This window comes from Onychostoma macrolepis, chromosome 08 (genome assembly GCF_012432095.1).
Source record: "Onychostoma macrolepis isolate SWU-2019 chromosome 08, ASM1243209v1, whole genome shotgun sequence".
In the NCBI taxonomy this organism is placed as follows: domain Eukaryota; kingdom Metazoa; phylum Chordata; class Actinopteri; order Cypriniformes; family Cyprinidae; genus Onychostoma; species Onychostoma macrolepis.
The window spans coordinates 8,099,316-8,119,206 of record NC_081162.1 but is presented as its reverse complement, the minus strand read 5'-3'; the positions used below and the strand labels follow the sequence as shown (position 1 = coordinate 8,119,206).

The 19,891-nt window shown below is 37.5% G+C and overlaps 1 protein-coding gene across 2 annotated transcripts in view; it reads right to left on the bottom strand.

The window, feature by feature from the left end:
• The window catches only part of pdlim2 (PDZ and LIM domain 2 (mystique)), a 67,453-nt gene that overhangs the window by 6,772 nt on the left and 40,790 nt on the right, over positions 1–19,891 (bottom strand). For both annotated transcript variants that reach the window (XM_058785177.1, XM_058785178.1), the window contains exon 7: positions 542–660. In XM_058785177.1, the coding sequence (XP_058641160.1) occupies positions 542–660 (119 nt within the window). The remainder of the gene's footprint in view (positions 1–541; positions 661–19,891) is intronic.

Sequence of the window (19,891 nt, the reverse complement as noted above, 5' to 3'; positions counted from 1 at the left end):
TCTAACAAAGAGCCCAAAAAAATCTGTTCTGAGAACTGTTCAAAGAACAGATTCTAAATGACATCACATTAAAGAATCTCACAGCTGTACAGAAATATTCATGTTAAAATCTGAGCAGAAGCAAAACACATAAAAATAAAAAATAAAAACTGTAGGGCAGTTCATTTAAATGCATTCATTTAATTAGTTATTTTATTTTATTTTTTTAATTTAAATAATTATTTAATTATATAATTTTTAAAAAATGCAATTAAAAAAAAAAAAACAAGCAATTAATCATGTCACCAGACTTAACTTGCTTATGTCTGTCTGTTTTTTAGAGCCCCTTGTGTAATATCTGTTCAATTATTTACTCGTCTGCAACCATAACGTAAAATCAAATGTAAATTATTTCCATTTTGGCACTTTTCTTAAATACTGAATGTAATTTGCTTACATGAGACATAAATAGCCAATTCATTTTGTTAGAAATTTATTTAGACTGTCAATCAATTAAAAATGTTCTGACAGAAGCAGCAGCAGCATCTGTTGAAGTATGTACCTGCGTCGAGGGGAAATGGGCACCTCTCGTTCGATGGGGCTGTGTGGAGAGTATCGTCCAGGTGGAGTTGGAGTCCTACTGGACACGGAGTTACTGCGGAAATCCACGGAAGAGATCTCCTACAGAACACACAAAACACAGCACATCAGCTTCAGTGTGACAGAACAATGCAGTCTGCAGTGTTAGCTGCATCAACCCTAAGTGTGTGTGTATGTGTGCTCAGCAGATGTCTGAAAAATCCCAGGACCTTCCCACTGTCTCATACCCCACGCTGAGGCACCTGCAGTTGCTTAGAGAAGTCTGGGGTTGAGCAACCTTGTGTTTGTGTGCGAGTACAGTCCAAAGGCCAGAAATATTGCCACCCTGGGATTTTTTTTAATGACCTATAGTGTTTACTGTATGTGTACTGTACACATTTACTGTACTGTATGTCTGTGACTACATACAAGATCAAAAAAAGAGAGAAATGTAAATCAATAACATGCATTAAGAAAATAGGTGAATTTTCATGTCATGTCAACTTTAATAAGAATTTTACATCAAAATGTGAACTTAGCATTATAGGTGCCATTACCAAATCAGTATATAATCAATTTATTTCAGAAGCAATGTTAGCAAATCTATAAAATTTTACCATAACATTAATATTTTACCTTCAATACCAAACACCAATTTCAAAAGTCTACACCTAGAATCACACTACAACAAAATCCACAATATTTGATGACAATATCCCTATTCTACGATAAAAAAAGCGCTTCTCATTGGAAAATAAGCAGATCCCACACATATGAAAAACTAAATTTACTTGTACAGAATGTTCTGGAAAATGCGGCATTAGCTGATAAGACAAAAAATAAATACAAGGGTCAAAAAGAACAGAAATGCATTCAGATCTGAGAGAGACACAAATTTCCCTTGGTTCCCTCATGGAACACGGTTTGATAAACTTTTAAATGACTTCCAAAAATAATAAATGTGGACAAAGACAGGGAGACAAAGACAACAGGGAGGAGAAAGTGATTGTCAGATACTTAGACTATGAGACACACTCCCAACACCTCATGCTTTCCTCATACATCAGGACAAAACTAGATGAAAAACCGATTCCTAATTCTGACTAAAGCTGGAAGTATGAAGATCTGTCATCATCTCAGCTGCTCTGAGTGTCCAGATTATCTTTGACTGTGATCTTAGCAGGATTCTTGGCCACAGAGACCCTGAATACAATCGATTTCACATCCATTCTACATTTACATGAGGAGCAGCTGTGCGGAGAGTGTTTCGTGCCGGTCTTGGGAGTTCCTGATGGCCGCGCATATCTGCTGGAGCTGCTGGGAAAGAGATGAGAGTGATGGAGAAGGCATGCTAACAGATGTTTGGCCCTAATGCTGATGAATGTTGTCCTGGGCAGCTCTTCTGACACCAGCTGAACTAAATAGAGGAGTCTGTTCCCAGGCCAGCTCCAAATGACAACTTCCACCTGGGGCTTTTTGGCTCCAATCAATCAAATTTCACAAAAGTGCAGCCAAGAGCATTTCCGCCCACTTGAAGCAATTATCAGCTGCTGTGATGATCAGTTTCACTGCTGGAAAAATTCTGGCGGTAAACACTCGAGCAAACTCAGTGGGGAATGTTACAAATTTACATTCAAAAGTTCCCTAAACACATTTAGCATTTTTTATGTATAGGGAGAAGCTGTGCCACTTTCTGTCAGCTCGTCAAGTCATGGGGAACCTTATATTTTTAAATAAAAATGAACAAATAGAGGGATAGAACAAAAAAATCTATGTATTAATCCACAACACCACTCTAAAGTCTTATTTGCAGCACATTATTTGCATTTCCATATGCTGCCAGAAAAAGTGCACTATATTTCAGTATGGTGAAACAACTTGTGTAATAAAATATTTTTAAAGTTTTCAGTTCCCCCGCGAACAGCAACCCTTCACTGACTCAGATTTCAGCGACACACCGGCACGAGAATTAGCACTTACTTTAGTAAAAAGCGATTAAAATGCTACTTATAAATATGCCTTTTTTATTTCTAAAATGCTTGTTAAACGAGGTTAAATGTATGTAATATTGTAAACTATGCTGTATTCGCCCAAATAAATTATATTTGTCTTGTATTTCGTCCATGGGTGTTCTTGCTTAATAATAAATGTTCATCTTTTGATTATTGCTGTTGCCTATAAAGGGTTCCTACGGGGTTTGGAAAAGTATGGAATTTGATTCAAGTATTTTCCAGGTCTGGAAAAGTATGGAAAAAAGAAAGCAGAGTATGGAAAAGTATTTGTTTTTCCAGACTTTTGCCCTGATTTAGTTTTTTATAATAGAAAATTAAGAATTTATTGAAAATAAATGTATTGTACAAGAAGTCAAAATGAAAATACAACAATGAATTCAAGGTGCACTTTTTCATTATGCAAAATTTCAGGTTATAAGCATTTTGGGTTTCTTCTCTCAATATTCTTAGCACCATATTACATTAATCTCAGCCTCAGATGTCACGGACTCGGACCACTGGCTGAACGTCTGATGCATATGACACACTTAGCTGGAAACACTTCGGGAGTTTTGAAGTCATCATCGGATTGGTTAGATTATACAGGATTTCCGGGAGACGTGTGTGTCGACGAGCGCTTATCAGGATCAACTAAACGCTGAATTTTCAAAAGATGTGAGAAAATTTTAAAGTTCGCGGCATAGAATCTTCAAAATGCGTCAGAGTTTTACACACCAGTCTGTTATTGTGGTGACATTTCCCAGTAGCCCCTCACTGCAGAACAAAAGATCCAGGGGGCGGGGTTGGATCCACATCCAGGGGGTGGAGATGGGTAGGTTTAGGGGTAGGGATGGGTGGGTTTAGGGATCAGGGGGTGGAGACGGGTAGGTTTAGGTAAATGTAAGGTGGGAGGAGTTGGATCTAGATCCAACCACACCCCCTGGATCTTGTGTTCTGCAGTGAGGACCATCTCACATTTCCAGGCCCCTGAACATGACGCGGCACAAAACGTGATTGGTTACTTTACCTGTCAGTCATATGGCCTCTTGGCGGGCCTTGACCATTCAAAGCGGCCAAAGTTTCCAGACCTTCAGCCGTCAGTCTGAAGGTCTGGCTACGCGAGACTAATATTTACATAGCCTTGAGGACCTTTGCAAAAATAAAAAATATACAGACTTTTGTGCGCGCATGAGAAACTTCGCCTAAAAAGACAATGCACATTGAGCCACCTATTTTGCCATCAGCCCATTTCCCGGTGTGGTGTCTTACAAAGTATGCGTTAAGACTTAAGACCTTGAAATATGGCATACTGCCCTAACAAATGCCAAATTTTAAACGCTTCTTTTTTACAAATCCTAGAACTTGGCATTAGGTATTGATACTACAGGTCCTACCAGGTTGATATTACAGGTTAATTCATGTGCATCCATGCTATTGTTTTATTCATAGTGAGATGGCAAAATAGTGTGTGCAAAATAAAATCCACAAAAGGAAGTAGGTTATATAAAACTAGAAATTGTAATGCGTAAGCATGCAAAAAATTTCCATACGCATGTGAATAGTTTCTTGAGGGCACAAAAAAGTTTAGTGTACATGTAAAAGTCCTTTTTTATTATTATTATTTTTTAGGGGCTCTGTATGTTGTCACTTCCAAGAAAATCAATGGAAAAAAAAAGAAATATTTACAGATGACTGTACTAGTCACCAAATACTTTTACACTAACAAATACACTACACCAAAATACCAAATACACTAAACCTTACCAAATATAAAGCTGAAAATAATACTCTATGAACCATTTAGGTTAAATATGGTCTGAAAATCTACTGAAGGTTTGGAATTTTGAAAATAAAATTGGAATTTGTATTTTATTTTAATTTCCAGCCCATTTTAAGCCAGCAATATAATAATTTTTAAACAATAGATGACTTGAATTAAACAACCCAGTATGGTGGGTATAAATGTTAACCATTATGTGCACCATTAAATTTAAATGATTTGTTGTGAAGCGAGGGGAAAAACATAACTCAAGACATTTCTACTGTTGTTTAGATTGTGTATTTAAAGGTGTGTTAAATGTTGTGCAGTGATTTTTAGCAAAGTTTGCTTTTACAACGAGCACACTTAAAAAAAAAAAAAAAAAAAATGCATAAAAAAACACATACATATACACAGGTGCATCTCAATAAATTAGAATGTCGTGGAAAAGTTCATTTATTTCAGTAATTCAACTCAAATTGTGAAACTCGTGTATTAAATAAATTCAATGCACACAGACTGAAGTAGTTTAAGTCTTTGGTTCTTTTAATTGTGATGATTTTGGCTCACATTTAACAAAAACCCACCAATTCACTATCTCAACAAATTAGAATACTTCATAAGACCAATAAAATAAAATAAAAACACAGTAAATGAACATACTTTCCAGAAGGCCAACAATTCACTAAAAATATGTACTCAATACTTGGTAGGGGCTCCTTTTGCTTTAATTACTGCCTCAATTCGGCGTGGCATGGAGGTGATCAGTTTGTGGCACTGCTGAGGTGGTATGGAAGCCCAGGTTTCTTTGACAGTGGCCTTCAGCTCATCTGCATTTTTTGGTCTCTTGTTTCTCAATTTCCTCTTGACAATACCCCATAGATTCTCTATGGGGTTCAGGTCTGGTGAGTTTGCTGGCCAGTCAAGCACACCAACACCATGGTCATTTAACCAACTTTTGGTGCTTTTGGCAGTGTGGGCAGGTGCCAAATCCTGCTGGAAAATGAAATCAGCATCTTTAAAAAGCTGGTCAGCAGAAGGAAGCATGAAGTGCTCCAATATTTCTTGTAAGCGGGTGCGGTGACTTTGGTTTTCAAAAAACACAATGGACCAACACCAGCAGATGACATTGCACCCCAAATCATCACAGACTGTGGAAACTTCACACTGGACTTCAAGCAACTTGGGCTATGAGCTTCTCCACCCTTCCTCCAGACTCTAGGACCTTGGTTTCCAAATGAAATACAAAACTTGCTCTCATCTGAAGAGAGGACTTTGGACCGCTGGGCAACAGTCCAAGTTCTTCTTCTCCTTAGCCCAGGTAAGACACCTCTGATGTCTGTGGTTCAGGAGTGGCTTAACAAGAGGAATACGACAACTGTAGCCAAATTCCTTGACACGTCTGTGTGTGGTGGCTCTTGATGCCTTGACCCCAGCCTCAGTCCATTCCTTGTGAAGTTCACCCAAATTCTTGAATCGATTTTGCTTGACAATCCTCATAAGGCTGCGGTTTTCTCGGTTGGTTGTGCATCTTTTTCTTCCACACTTTTTCCTTCCACTCAACTTTCTGTTAACATGCTTGGATACAGCACTCTGTGAACAGCCAGCTTCTTTGGCAATGAATGTTTGTGGCTTACCCTCCTTGTGAAGGGTGTCAATGATTGTCTTCTGAACAACTGTCAGATCAGCAGTCTTCCCCATGATTGTGTAGCCTAGTGAACCAAACTGAGAGACCATCTTGAAGGCTCAGGAAACCTTTGCAGGTGTTTTGAGTTGATTAGCTGATTGGGGTCACCATATTCTAATTTGTTGAGATAGTGAATTGGTGGGTTTTTGTTAAATGTGAGCCAAAATCATCACAATTACAAGAACCAAACACTTAAACTACTTCAGTCTGTGTGCATTGAATTTATTTAATACACGAGTCTCATAATTTGAGCCGAGTTACTGAAATAAATGAACTTTTCCACGACATTCTAATTTATTGAGATGCACACATATGTATGTGTGTGTGTGTGTGTATGTATGTGTGTATATAACAAACAATGGGGGGAAAAAATTGACAGGCAGCTGTATATGAGCCCTTTGTAAATATTTGTTAATATGACAAACTGTGTAACCCTTACTATTTTTACAAAGAGGAGGAGAAAAAGGAGGGAAGGAGAGGCATAGAGGTGTATGTTAATAATCCAGCCACTAGGGGGAGTCATACACAAGGTAAAGATCAGTCTTATGATGGAGAACACAATGCTGACATCCTTTAATGTTTCCTGAAGCATTGTTATGGTTTTTATAAGTAACGCACTCATTGCTCAACTTTTTTCTGGAGGCATATTTTGATCAGTTTATTTGGATAACTTGTAAGAAGGAAAGTGCAAATTTTCCCTTAATCCAAACTAAAGTTTCCTGTAGTCTAAACTTGTTTTGGATGGCAGTGATGGCATCCAGCCTTTCAAAAGAACTTCATGGAAAAGTTCACAAGTACTTACATTTGTATGTCCATAGTTTGGAAATGCTTTCACACTGTATTGCTTTCTACTCAGGATTTTATCATTTTTTGTGACTTTATTCATTTCAGTTTATGCTCATAAGTCTTAATTGGTCCAAGGAGAAAGGACAAGCACACCTGTTTTTTGTTGTTGTTGTTTTTTTTAAATGATCAAACTTACAATCTTTACCAGTTAGATAATAAAACAGACTCTTACTTAAATTGGGATTTGATCACAGAAACATATCTTAAAACAGTCTGAATATTTAACATCACACACACAGTCCAATTCTTAATATTATTGGCCATCAGCCCTATCTGTTTATTTCTTCCTTATCACAATTTCAAATCCGTCATCTGTGATTAGTTAGCAATCAGGTTAACCATGTTCAATTAACCAAATCTACCCTAAATCTAATGAGTCTGCCTACTTGAAATCAAGCAAATCGATGTTGCCGTTTCTTAACCCAAACTGACAAGCCTGGCATTCAGAAAGGGAGTTCCCCTCACACACACCCAGGCACAAATCTCTGGCCATGGACAGTGCCAAGGGCTTCTCCATCACAAACCGGCACAGGCCAAGGGTAAACTAGTCCAGTGTGTTGATGTAGGACTGCTACGAGAAAATGGACAAACGATTTAACACTCAAGTTAAAAAAAGTGGTGCTCAGGTTCCCATGGCAAAACACACCACCATGATACTGGAGGGGTTTGCCAGGGTGTTGCCATGCAGTTGTCAAGCAGTTGCCACAACATATGTAGAAGGGTTTTAGACTGTTCATAGGCCATTCTGATGCATAGATATGGCTCTTCAATGTACACTATTTCTCTCCATTTTTGACATCAGCCAAATGATAAATTTAGGTTTAATTGGTCAAAAAAAAAAAAGTATATATATATATATATAATAATAATAATAATAATATTATAGCACACTTGCTAACAACATGCATTTTTAGATACCAGTCATGTATGTAGCACAAAGGGAGTGAAACAAGTTACTTAGAGGTTAGAGGTTCAAAAATACCTCACAAATGAGACAAACCATAGATCCGTGTGACAAATGTAAAATAAAAGTAACTCAAATTCTGAAAAAAATGGAAGTGTAAAATCCAAAGTTCTGTCATGAAAATCTAGACAGTGCAGGTTCTAACTAAATCTGACATAATGGCATCATCATCCCATGGTGCAGAGCTGATTTCTGTTTTTAACTTTGAAACGTACACATTTTTCAAAAATCCTGTAGGAAACACTGGGGAGAGGGAGCAATCAAGCTTCGGTTTGGATCAAGTGTGAAAGCACAATAAAACAGTGAATCTCAAATATATTGCAAAATGGGTAAAAAAAAAAAAAAGTCCGCAGTCAAAATCCAGTGATGGGACACTTCACACATGCCCGCCATAACTGAAAAACACTTGGATCTGGTGAAAAGAGGAAGAATTTTCCAAGCCTTAGATAGATGACAAGATTACCCCCCAAAAATAGAGTTAGACAAAAAATGAGCCGTTCAGGGCCTGCAGCGCTAACTCACTGAGCTGGCAAAACTTAGATGCAGTACCCATCAACAGCACGCAGTTAAGATCTAGACAAGCTCGCCAGGAATGCTGTCGAACCCAAACAAGAGCAAAATGGGAGAAACAAACAGTCTCAGACATGGGGGCTAAAGGAAGAGAAGGTAAACGTCTTCTGCCATTCCATTAATTGACTTGAAATCGACCTTGTCTGTCCGGTGACCAATGAAACGCAGTGTAAATCCAAACAGGTCAATCGCTTTTGTGTTTGACCATTTATAGTGTTGGTGAAGTGTTGTTTTACTGGGGAAGGGGTGCATTCCCTTCTTGCCCTGTGTGTGTGAGGATGTAAGCTGTGTTTGTGTTGGACTGAACTTATGAGAAGGAAAGGAAAGGAAGTCGATGTGCAATCACAGGCTTTTCCTCAAAGCCCAAACACACACACATACTCAAGTCTTTCCTCTGGCTGGCACAGGTCACTGCGGCTGATTAGCTTTCATCCATACCATAATCAAGACCTCTAAACATCCTCGGGACAGCACTGCGCATACACAAATATTCACATGCACCAGACTATCTACAAGACCATGCGCAGCACTTTAGATTTAAAAGTGGTGAACGCACAGATTGGCTGCTTGTGACAACTCAAAATGGGGACGCTTAGCTCATGAATATTTATAAGGTCATGCACAAATAATTTTACAAATTAGAACTTTCCAAAAACCATGTAGTCAACAATGGGAACCTATAAACCTTAGGCATTTTTTTTTCCCCTGAAGGTGAAGAACATTTTTTCATATAGTTTAATTTTTTTCTATATTGATATCTAATACCATGTTACCACAGTAACCAATGTCTTAAATTTAGAAAAATAGCCATATACCTAAAAATAACTGTGGTAACTACGGTGTTTTGATGAAAACTATGGTTACATACCAATTTTTTCATGTTAATATAGAGAACATGTAGGCGTGAAGGTGACTAAGATATCATGCCTCTTCTGATAAAATCGTGTTTGAGCAAAAGATTGCACTTGCCGCAGAGTTAGTCCTTTTTTTTTTTAAAAATCTGTTTCAATTAATCCTGCTATCAGCAGTGCATCATGGGAGCTGCAGGGCTTCAATGTAGACAAAGTTTTACACAGTTATGGTTTGTTAACTTGGGATAATTTCATCTTGCTTTCATCGTGCTACCAGTTCATTTTATTTGATTGAAAATATGATTTTCTCTCAAAATCAGCACAGAAAATGCAATAAAGATCTTCCATGCTTTTGCATTCTTTTTTTTCTTCAATTTTTTTACTAATGTACTTTTGATAAATACAGAAATGTAAAAGTATTTACATCAGGGGCATTTCCTCCGAGGAGGAAAGGGAGGCAGTGTCTCCTTAAAAAAAATTGGATGACAAAAAAAATTTGTAGTGTAAAGAGAAAAATACACATTAAAGAGTTTATAAATCATTTGCTTTTCTAAAGAAACAGCAACACCAGCAGGTAAAGTTACAGGAGGAGTTGGAGTCCGTCTCGCCTCCCCTGAGCCCATTGAGTTTTAACAGACCCCCATACTTTACTTGGGGGAGGGGGGCTAATTGAGAATGAATGGGGGAAAGTCACATGAGAGGAGGCAATGACTGGTTATGATCAGCTGTGACTGGTTCGGGTGTTAAATCCTGCCTCGTTTGTGTGCATTCGCGAATCAGTCTGAATTAACAATATATTGACGTTACTGGGAAGACCAATTAAAAAAGTAAATATGCAACTCTTAGATATACTTATACAACAACTTAGATATAACCATATTGTTACATCAAAATAACTTGAAATGGCCTGCAATCATGATCTGTGGGAGCTTTTAGTGAGTAATCAGCTTGGTGAAATTTACAGTAAATCTCTGCGTCTGTGACCAATATTTACCGAACTTTGATGACTGATGATCCGAAAAACGCAAAAAAATAGTTAAAAGTTAAGTATTACAAATAATAGCTGAATATAATTTCACAAAAAATTAATTAATTTAAAAAAAAAAATCAACCAATTGATATATACACATATAGAGAGAGTTTAAATTGCTACTGTTTATTTTGGAATAAATGTAAAATGCTTAAAAACACTAACTTGATGAGACTGCACTTGACTTTCATAAATAGAATATTGATTACATTGTTAATGTAAAAATATAAAACTTTTCTGATAGTGCAAGTAACATTTGGGACATGCATTTACATTTAATAAAAAATAATAATTGGTGAAGACTTTGCCTCCTCATTTCAGAACACTACTGATTTACATTACATTTTCATACCGAATTCAATACATTTTTTGATTTCTATTTTTTTCCCTTCCTTTTGTCTGTCCATTTATTTTATAAAACAATTCAGGCTGGTCCAGCTAATGTGCCTAAGAATTGTAGGGGACAAAAGGACAGGCCTTGTCGCCATGAAAAAGATGTTTGGCAGAGAGAGTTTGGGACTTGCTTGCATACAAGTGCTATATTGAGTTTTACAAGTTCTCTTATTTTTCTGTGAGTGGTCCATCTCCTCCTCCTTATACAGTCTCTGCTTTTTCCATTCAAAAATGTGCACACAATTGCCTGTGATTGTTTCATTACCCAAAGCTACTCACTGTGTGTGTGTGTTATTTTTTTTTTTAAGTGACGTGCCACAGGTTTGTTTAGGATAATAATGTAAAAACTGCACTCATGGTGCCAGGGATTTTGATTTAGCACCCTCGCGGCACACATGTGTGCATGATGACTCCCTCCCACACGCAAGCCATAACAATTCAGTTTGGGGCTTCCCGTCGCATGATTCATTTTGGTGTGGTGCATATGGCATGAATATGTATCAGAGGATGCAGTGCAGCACACGCAGGGGGAAAAATAAACACTGAGCACTTTGAGATTGGGCACCAGGGTCCAATGCGCTCGCTGCAGCCAAACCTTCAGCAGAGCTTTGTGGAGATGTAGAGAGTTTGGTCTAAGAAGTGAAGATCTCTTGCTGTGATCATGATTGGTAGATGATGTAGTCAGCATTTTTCATTTTGAAATACTGAATGGTTTGATTGAAGCAATGCATGGTGGGCGTTTCATAAAAGCTCTTAGGTTTGATCCTACAGACTTTGGTTCACCCGCCCAGATCTTTAACCCTAAGCTGCATCACACTGATCTGAAAAACATGAAAATGAGGAAAACAAGGCCTTTGAGAGCATGACATCACCACCGGTTGCAAGTAACATTTGTTTACCTCAGGGAAAGATCACCACAAGATGAATGGAGAAACGGATCCTGATATAAAGAGGATTTCAGCATTTATTATTCAGTGCTCGCTGTGGGAACAGGAATATCCTCTACTGACAATGATTAGCAGGGAAAAAATATATTCATAAATCACTGGTCAAAACAGATGGGAAAATGGGAGCTATGAGATTTATATTTGCTTGTGTCCTCAAATCATCCTGATGTAACAGTTTCATTAAGCTTGTAAAATGTTTTCAGAAAATATTTGTCTAGTAAAAAAAATAGATAAAGTCTCTAGATCGATCAGTGTACACCTTTGTACCCAAGGGGTTCATTTTGGTACCTTAAAGGTACACATTAGTACCTAAATGGTATATATATTAGTGTACCTTATGAAAATGTACCACCCCAGTGGCAGATTTTGTACCTTTTTTCTGAGAATGCAGGGGGGTCAAAACTCTTAAGGGGTGATGATAAATAATAAAATTAGACAAAACAAGTATTAAAATAAACAAACAACTGAATTCACCCCAAATTAGGGAGGAAGCCTAATTTTTTTAAAAGCGTGACTTCTAGACCTTGAAAAAAATATGAATTGATAAAATCTTAAAACTCCATGGACATTTTTATAATAAATATCCATTTTTGTAGTCATGCCAAGCTAAAATATATGTTATCAGGTAAAAATAAATAAAAATCATTATCCTTTATCCAGTATATTAATTAATTTTCATGGCTTGTCCTGGTATGGAAAAAGTAGGTTTGCCAGAAAATTCCAAAATAGCATAAGTGAAAAAACATGAGATTATCTGATGAACCTATTCAGTTCGAGTCCATACGCCCTTCTATCTCCTAAAATTAATTCAGACCATCAATAGGCGGATACAAACCATGTGACTGTGATCTCATTCAGATGTGTATGATTTGCATGTGAGTGTGGTGGACGCAGACGTTCAGCATGTGTAGACAAACACAGAAGAGACAATGAGAGAGAAAGTCTAAGCATGTGTTTGTGTGTCGCTGCTCCAGGCACTGCGACATGGTCCTGACCCAATAGTCACAACATACCGTTAATGTTATGTGTAACCATGTAAGGTCAACTATGCAGATAAAAGGAACATATGTATCAACTCAAAATTAAACCAAAATTCCAACAAATAACCAAAAGAAATGCACCATATATCTGCAACAAATAACATGCAGACATGGCTTGCATGTTTAGTTTGATCTGGGACGGTACATTAATTAAATGCCAGCTGTGCAAGGTAAGGCACCTCACACACTGCTGACCTCAAGGGACTGTTATACAGTACAGTTTATAAAATTTAAAAATTTTAATGTAACCTCAAAAACACCCAAAAAGTAGCCATTATACAGACAGATGGGAGACTGACTAGATTTATTCAAGATACAAAAGCTACAATCAGGCATATAGACGTATTTAGTCAAACTTCCTCTGGCCAAGAACCACTTGCTTATGGTTACTTGCAAGTAATTATGCATAATTTGTTATTATAATATTAAGTACATGTGACGTGTAACAAGGACACATTAAAACACAGTGTTACCTATATAGTTAATATGTGCCTTTTATAACTTGTCATTTTACATTAAGAATCAAAGATTTCTTAAGATAAAAGTTTGTAAGAATGTACCCAAGTACAATTCTTGAAAAATTCAAGTTCTCAGAATTTAATTTTATTAATTTTTTGTTTGTTTGTTTGTTAAGAGGAAAATTACAAGCTTTGGTGTTTTCCTATTGTATTGCTTTCCTTGCTGAAGACAATCAAAAAACACTTCAAAGGCTGTCTTTTTGGGCAGCATCCATATTACCATAACCATAAAAAGCGGCATTGCATTTTTTGAGGCACCACTTCTACAAGATCTGTTGCATTTATTAAACATTTTTGGGGGGGATTTTGAGACAAGTTAGAAGATATCTGAGTGAATTTTAAAAGTGCGTTTCTAGACCTGGAAAAGTGATAGAAATTTTTAATGAATACACATTTTTCTACATATGTCAAGCTCTGCTTTTTTTGGGGGGAGGGGGTAAAAACTGCTATTTGTAAGCAAAAACATTTTAAAATCACAAATGACTATAAAATTCATGTAAATATTTTGGTAATAAAAAAAAAAAAGTGTAAAAATTAAGTTCTAGAATTATGGAATTTTATTACTGGCAATGGTTTTATTGGGTCTCCTGGTTTCTGTAAATAAAAAAAAACTAAGTTGAAAATAAGCAGCTGTGTCATTAAAGCAGAAGTATATCTCTGGAGGACTTTGAATATAATCTTGGACTGAGGGCCCTTGGAGTCAAAAAGGTTGAGGGGTTTTGGTTCAAGCAAAGTGAGCCTGTGCAGACCTGGACCAATTTTAACCAGAGTTAAATGTGACGGATACAATGTTCAACATTAGGTGCTGAATTAAGTGCAGGGTTCAAAACACTCAAAACATAGACCACTCTGTAAGCTAAGTTTTTCCCTAATGTGAAGCTTGTTTTACAGTCTACACATTCAGAAATAAATACCGCCAGCAGACTAAAGCGTCGTGCTGTAAACGAGGTGAACCGGGACGTTTGCGTTTGTGTGGCAAGAAACTATGTTACACGGAAAATCGTCAGGAGAACAATGCCAAGGGCATATTTTCAACTCCTCTGAGAACGCCTCAAGGAATTCAGGTTGTTCTTGTGCACATGGTGGTCATAACCAGCACTACCTAATAAAGTAGCCTCAGAGTGCATAGCATGCTGGACAATACGAGCACACACTTCTGTTCTAATGAAGAGTGTGAAAGCGGTCCAACTGTAGCCGGGAATCAAACTCATTAGGCATCTGGTATTCATTAAGACCTTGTTAAAGCTGTGAACCTCATCATGAAGATTATTACACCCCAAAACCCCCGTCTCCATTTGAATCTAACCCCAGAAAGCGGTAAACAGTGACAAAAACAGTCGCCGCTACTTACCATGTTTGACTGTCCTCTCAAATGGGGAGTTCATCTTTTTTCCAGCCATTTTTCTTCTTTTAAGGACACTTACATGTATGAAAAGCTTCACATTGCAAGTCATAGAAGCTTGAGGCATGTTAAATGTCTGTTCAGTGTCGTGACATGTACATTAAAGTGTGTACATTCAGAACAGAGGGAACTGAAATGGTCCTGAAGGTTGAAATAATACACAATTTTGAACGATATAAATGGTAATTCACCATTATCCCAGTGAAAAGAGGGCATGTGTCCAAACAGAGGCAAGATCTGATGTGTGGTCTACTACAGCATGAATGATGAAGAAGAAAGAAACGACTGAAGAAAAACATCAAGCCACTGAATTGAAGCTGAAAGTCTGGCCCAGCGCTGAGAAAGGCTCTGTATCACTCATGCTAATAGAGATAATGATCTCCATCTAAACCAGAGATGATGGAGTTTATGGAGTAATTAGTGAGCTTTATAAACCACTGCTTGATAGGAGCCACCTGGATGAACCGTGTCTCCTGTTCTCTACTTCTGGTCTCGGTATCACTTTCTTTCTGATACTTTAGGCTGCTGTTTGTCTCTCTGCCTCTAAATTTTTTCCAAGCACTTTTTCCTTGTTTTCTTCCATTCTGATTAAGAGTTACTGATGATGTTTTTTGTCATTATAATCACTTTATTGTCATTTTGACTGAAGATGGCCTGTTCTTGTTGGTCACTCCCTGAGACAACTGCTTGTGCTTTACCGAAATCACTTTTAGGACTTATTTTTTTTTAACAAAACCTTAAACCCCTTTCACAATCTCTGGTTAAATTTGTGTGGACATCCTCTCAAGTGGATTAAGTGCAATTTTTGCCGTGGTGGAAAGGACATTTGAAACATTTTTGGATTAAAATCATAAGAATCCAATGTCTTCTCAAACATTTTGCATAATTAGACAAAATTACAGCTTCATTAAGGGAGAGTATACTTTATTTCCTGTTTTAGGGGTTCCCAAATATGTTCTCAAATAATCTTTGTTTTATTTACAACAAAATGCCATTTCTTTGTGATTTACAATTTCTGAGTGCAAACTTTCAAAGCCATTTTTTTTTCTAATGTACAGTAGTTCAGTGCTCTCTATTGACCATGAGTGTAGATGGATGTGTTGGATGTGCACACTACCTAGTGAACCAAGTGTTGTCTGCGTGTACATGGATGGTGTGCGGCGACATTTTAGACCGTTCTTATTACGTAATGCAGACTGTCTGTAAGCAATCATATACTTTTGGCTTTAGAAATGACACACGATTAAAAAAAAAAAGTGCCTTAAGTTGAGGCCTGACATTTTCCCAGAAAAAGAAGAAAGAGGTTTGAAACAACCCAAGTGAATGTCAGTGATTTTAATTAATTTTTTGGTGATGTGCCTCTTTAAAATTTCATTTTGGTTGAATAATATTTGGAGTCTAATGTGAGCAAAACAAGATTCTTGGTTACCTTGACACCTTGGTGAAATGTTTCCACTCTTATTCAGTAAAACTCCAATAAAAATCAACAGGCCCCATTTCTGTACAGGCAAAAGCTCCATAAAGCAGATTTGGGTCTTTTAAGATCAGTTGCCAAGGGAAGGTACAGTGACTCTGATATGGTGATAAACCTCTATAATTATCAATAGCAACTAACAAATAGTGTCTAACACACTTGCCAAGTTCAACACAGAGCCCCCATGTTTTTAAGTCCAACCTGAAATAGCACTTTGTCCCTCTGGAGCATTTGAGGAAGTGAGAAAAAGGAAGAGAGGCGGGAGGGGAAGAAAACCAAGCCAAAAATGATTTTAGTCTGTGCTCTGGAAGAGCAAATCTTCTTAAATCTTCCTCGAGGAGCAGTCTAAGAAAGAGAGGAAGCTGACGGGAAAGAGACTTGTTTTGAGGCTGGAACAGCAACTGATGGGCCGTCCACTGCGGGCCAAGCCTTTATTTGTGTTCTGAGGCAGAAACCGCAAGCGAGCGCTCCAGTGAGCCACACCCCCGAGAGAGTGAACTCCAGCATGCACAAACACGCATGCACACGCAAACACAGCGGATGGTCTGCCATCACCAAGCACTAAATAGAGCAGAGCCCACATTTATAAGAGCAGGGCCGCTCCACCCAGCTCAACTTATTGAGAGAGGAGTGAAGAAAAGAGAGATAAAAGACAATGAGCATGCCAACATTCTGCCACTGAACCACACCGAGTGAAAGTAAATGAGAGACGAGGCTTTAACAGAGGAAATGAGTATGATGTGTAAACATCACATTTCCATAATATTCTTCTAATATTCTTATACTTTCGTTCACACCATATTTTATAAAATAAAAGGTTCTTGGCATCTATGGTCCCATGAAAAACCTTCAACATCCATGGAAGACTAAAGGTTCTTTACAGTGAATTATTAAAATGTTCTTTACACTAAAGGCGGTCACACACCAGATGCGTTGAGTTTAGTTTAAGACAGCAGTCAAAAATAGTTAATCTAAATCACCAAACATGCAAAAGTTCACCTCAAGAATGAACAAAGTTGCATTGACGAGTTTAACGTACGGCGTTTGACAAAACAGAGCAAATGGAAATAGAAACCATGATCTATATTATTATAGCTCTCTGTATAAAGCATTCAAACAAGCGTGCTGAAAGACAGACAACACACAATCTTCCATCCTTGGATGGAGACATTGTGTCCATTAACAAAAATTTAAGACAAATATAATGAGCTTTTTTTTTTTTTTAATGCAAATGGCACAGCATGATTTTGAATGGCATTCTGTGTCGCCAATTGGCGTCACCAGTGTGTGTACACCGGAAGCGCAGTGATCACGCGTGGCGAATTGCAGGCTGCCGTGTGAAAAAACATGCATTCTTAAAGGCCACATCTGTACACATGGAAAACAACCTGTTCAAATTTTGAAGATGTGGCGCAGTGCGGTGCTTCTCATCTGGTGTACGACCCCCTTAAGAAAAGAAAGGTTCTTTTAGGTTCATTGAAAGGTTCTTTGGGGAGCCAAAAACGGTTCCTCCATGGCATCACTGTGAAAACTCCCTTTTGGAAGCTTTATTTTTAAGAGTGTATAGGACCTAATGATTCCATGGATGTTAAAAGTTCTTTACGGAACAATGCCAATAAAGAAACTTTATTTTTAAGACTAAGTACTGGCTCTAATCTTAAGAATATCACCGATGCATATATTTAAAAGGATACTAAGATTAGACAACTTCAGTGAAGTTAGTTAAATGCTTTTCTTTATACAGTAGCTTATATTGCTGCTATTTCTGAACATAAATATTTTTAACCACATTAAATTAGCTTGCAGCTTGGAAAGCAGTTTGAGAGCATCTTCCTAAACACAGTTCATGCACAGGTACCAGCTTGCTGCATTGCTTATTTATATCTGAACCCTTAAGCCCTTTCACAGGATGAGGCCTGCCACTATGGCAACCCTCAGCAACCACAAAACGGTCGTCACAGGCAACCCAGCTGGGCGATTGGGCACTAATAGCAATGGTGGAGGGAGTGATCCGTTGCCAAAGCCACTCTTAGGTTTGGCTGCACATCCCTCTCCCAAGAGCGGCATGATCATCGTGGGCATATCCTAATGGATGAACACGCTTCTCTCCTCCCACTGTTCTCCTCCTTAATGTGTGTGTGTGCAGTAAACATGAATATTCCCAAATGAAAGCTCTTGAGGAAGATGAGGAAAAGTGTTAGGCTGAGGAGAGATGGTACAAATTACTTGACATACCAGCCAACAATTTCTTGATCGTATGATTTATATTTTATGGTAAAATGTGGACCAAACAACTAGATTTGCCAATGTTTACAAGGTTCATGGCACTTCCTCTATTCTACACCAGAAAGTAAACTTGATATCCTTAAGTACAACTGCATGCTCTGCTTGTTCTCAGAGTTACTGTATGATTTCAGTTTAACCCCAAAATGTTACATAAGCTGCAAAAGTTGACAAAACTTTAGCCGTTTCAAAACCTAGTGAGCTAAACTAAATAATTTCAGAGTTTAGGGAAAAAAGCCTTTTCACCATTTACAAAACAACAGCATTACTACAACAGCAGGCTTGATGTGAGCTTTCACATTAGAATCAATAAATGAATCAGAATGAATCTAATCCGATTTCAGATTCTAAAAGTCGTGTTTACTGAGTACATGAACCCTAAACTTTCAATTAGGGTCATGATTCCTCGATTCAATTCCAGTACTCAACTGCATTTTGCCTATGTCAAGTAACCAACAAAATAAAAATAAAAATGTAGGTTACGCACGTGCGTCTCAGAGCGGTTCACAGTAAATGCTGCTCTACATGAACTGTTATTATTTGTGTAGCATCACAAACTCAATCTCTGCGTATTGTTGTGAGTTTGGGTTTATAATAACATTCATCAACCCCCACTCTGAGTTTACATGTTTTGATGTCAAAGAAATTTCCAAATATTAAAGATTTAGTGTATATTTGAATTAAAGGTTTAGTCAATATTAAACAAGGATTAGATTTTTTTTTTTTAAACAATCGTTGGTGCCCTCTACAGGCATTCGTTATATCAGTACATTAGCTCTATTGTTTATAATACATTTACATACATTACACAACATAATTATCCGATTACTCTATTAATCTTCAGAAAATCGATCGTTTACTCGATTGCCAAAATAATCGTTAGTCACAGTCCTAATTTTCAATCCAATTTCAATATAATAATTGTTTTTACCTTGGTGACCCATCTAAAAAGAAAAGTGGCAGGTGAAAAAAGTGAATATTGCTTGGTATTTGCTAGAAAAGCAGTCTCCTCCACTGACCAGTTTGTAAGATGTAAATTAACATACACACATTAAAACATAAAATGTAAAAATACATTTAAATCTACATGAAACAAACTGTTTAAATATGGATTTTTTTTAAACAATACATACTTCACATGCATTTTAAGCTTATTTGGAAAATGATTAAGTTAGAGTATTTTCAACATTTAGTCCAAAACTCAGACCTACACTACAGCTGCACAGCGCTGCTCTGCTCATGTGGGCAGTGTGAACACTGTAACCTGGCAATATGGATGCCAAAATAAATACACAAAATGGGCCTAAGAGTGCTTTAGCTATTATGTTCAAGCTCCTGGAAAACATTTTTCAGCTAGCACAGGAAGTGGATTCAAATGCACTTTGTGCAGTCTTTCAACAGAAAAATTAACAGACTTCCTCCATCCTTACAACCCTTCTTCTATGCGTCTCACTCAAGTCACTTTCTCATCGTCTATCACCCTCTCACAGAACGATGGAGAAGGCGAAAAGGAAAAGAGAGGAAAAGAGAGAGTAGAGGAGGAGAGGAGACTGGTACAATGGCAGTCTCTGTGCCTAT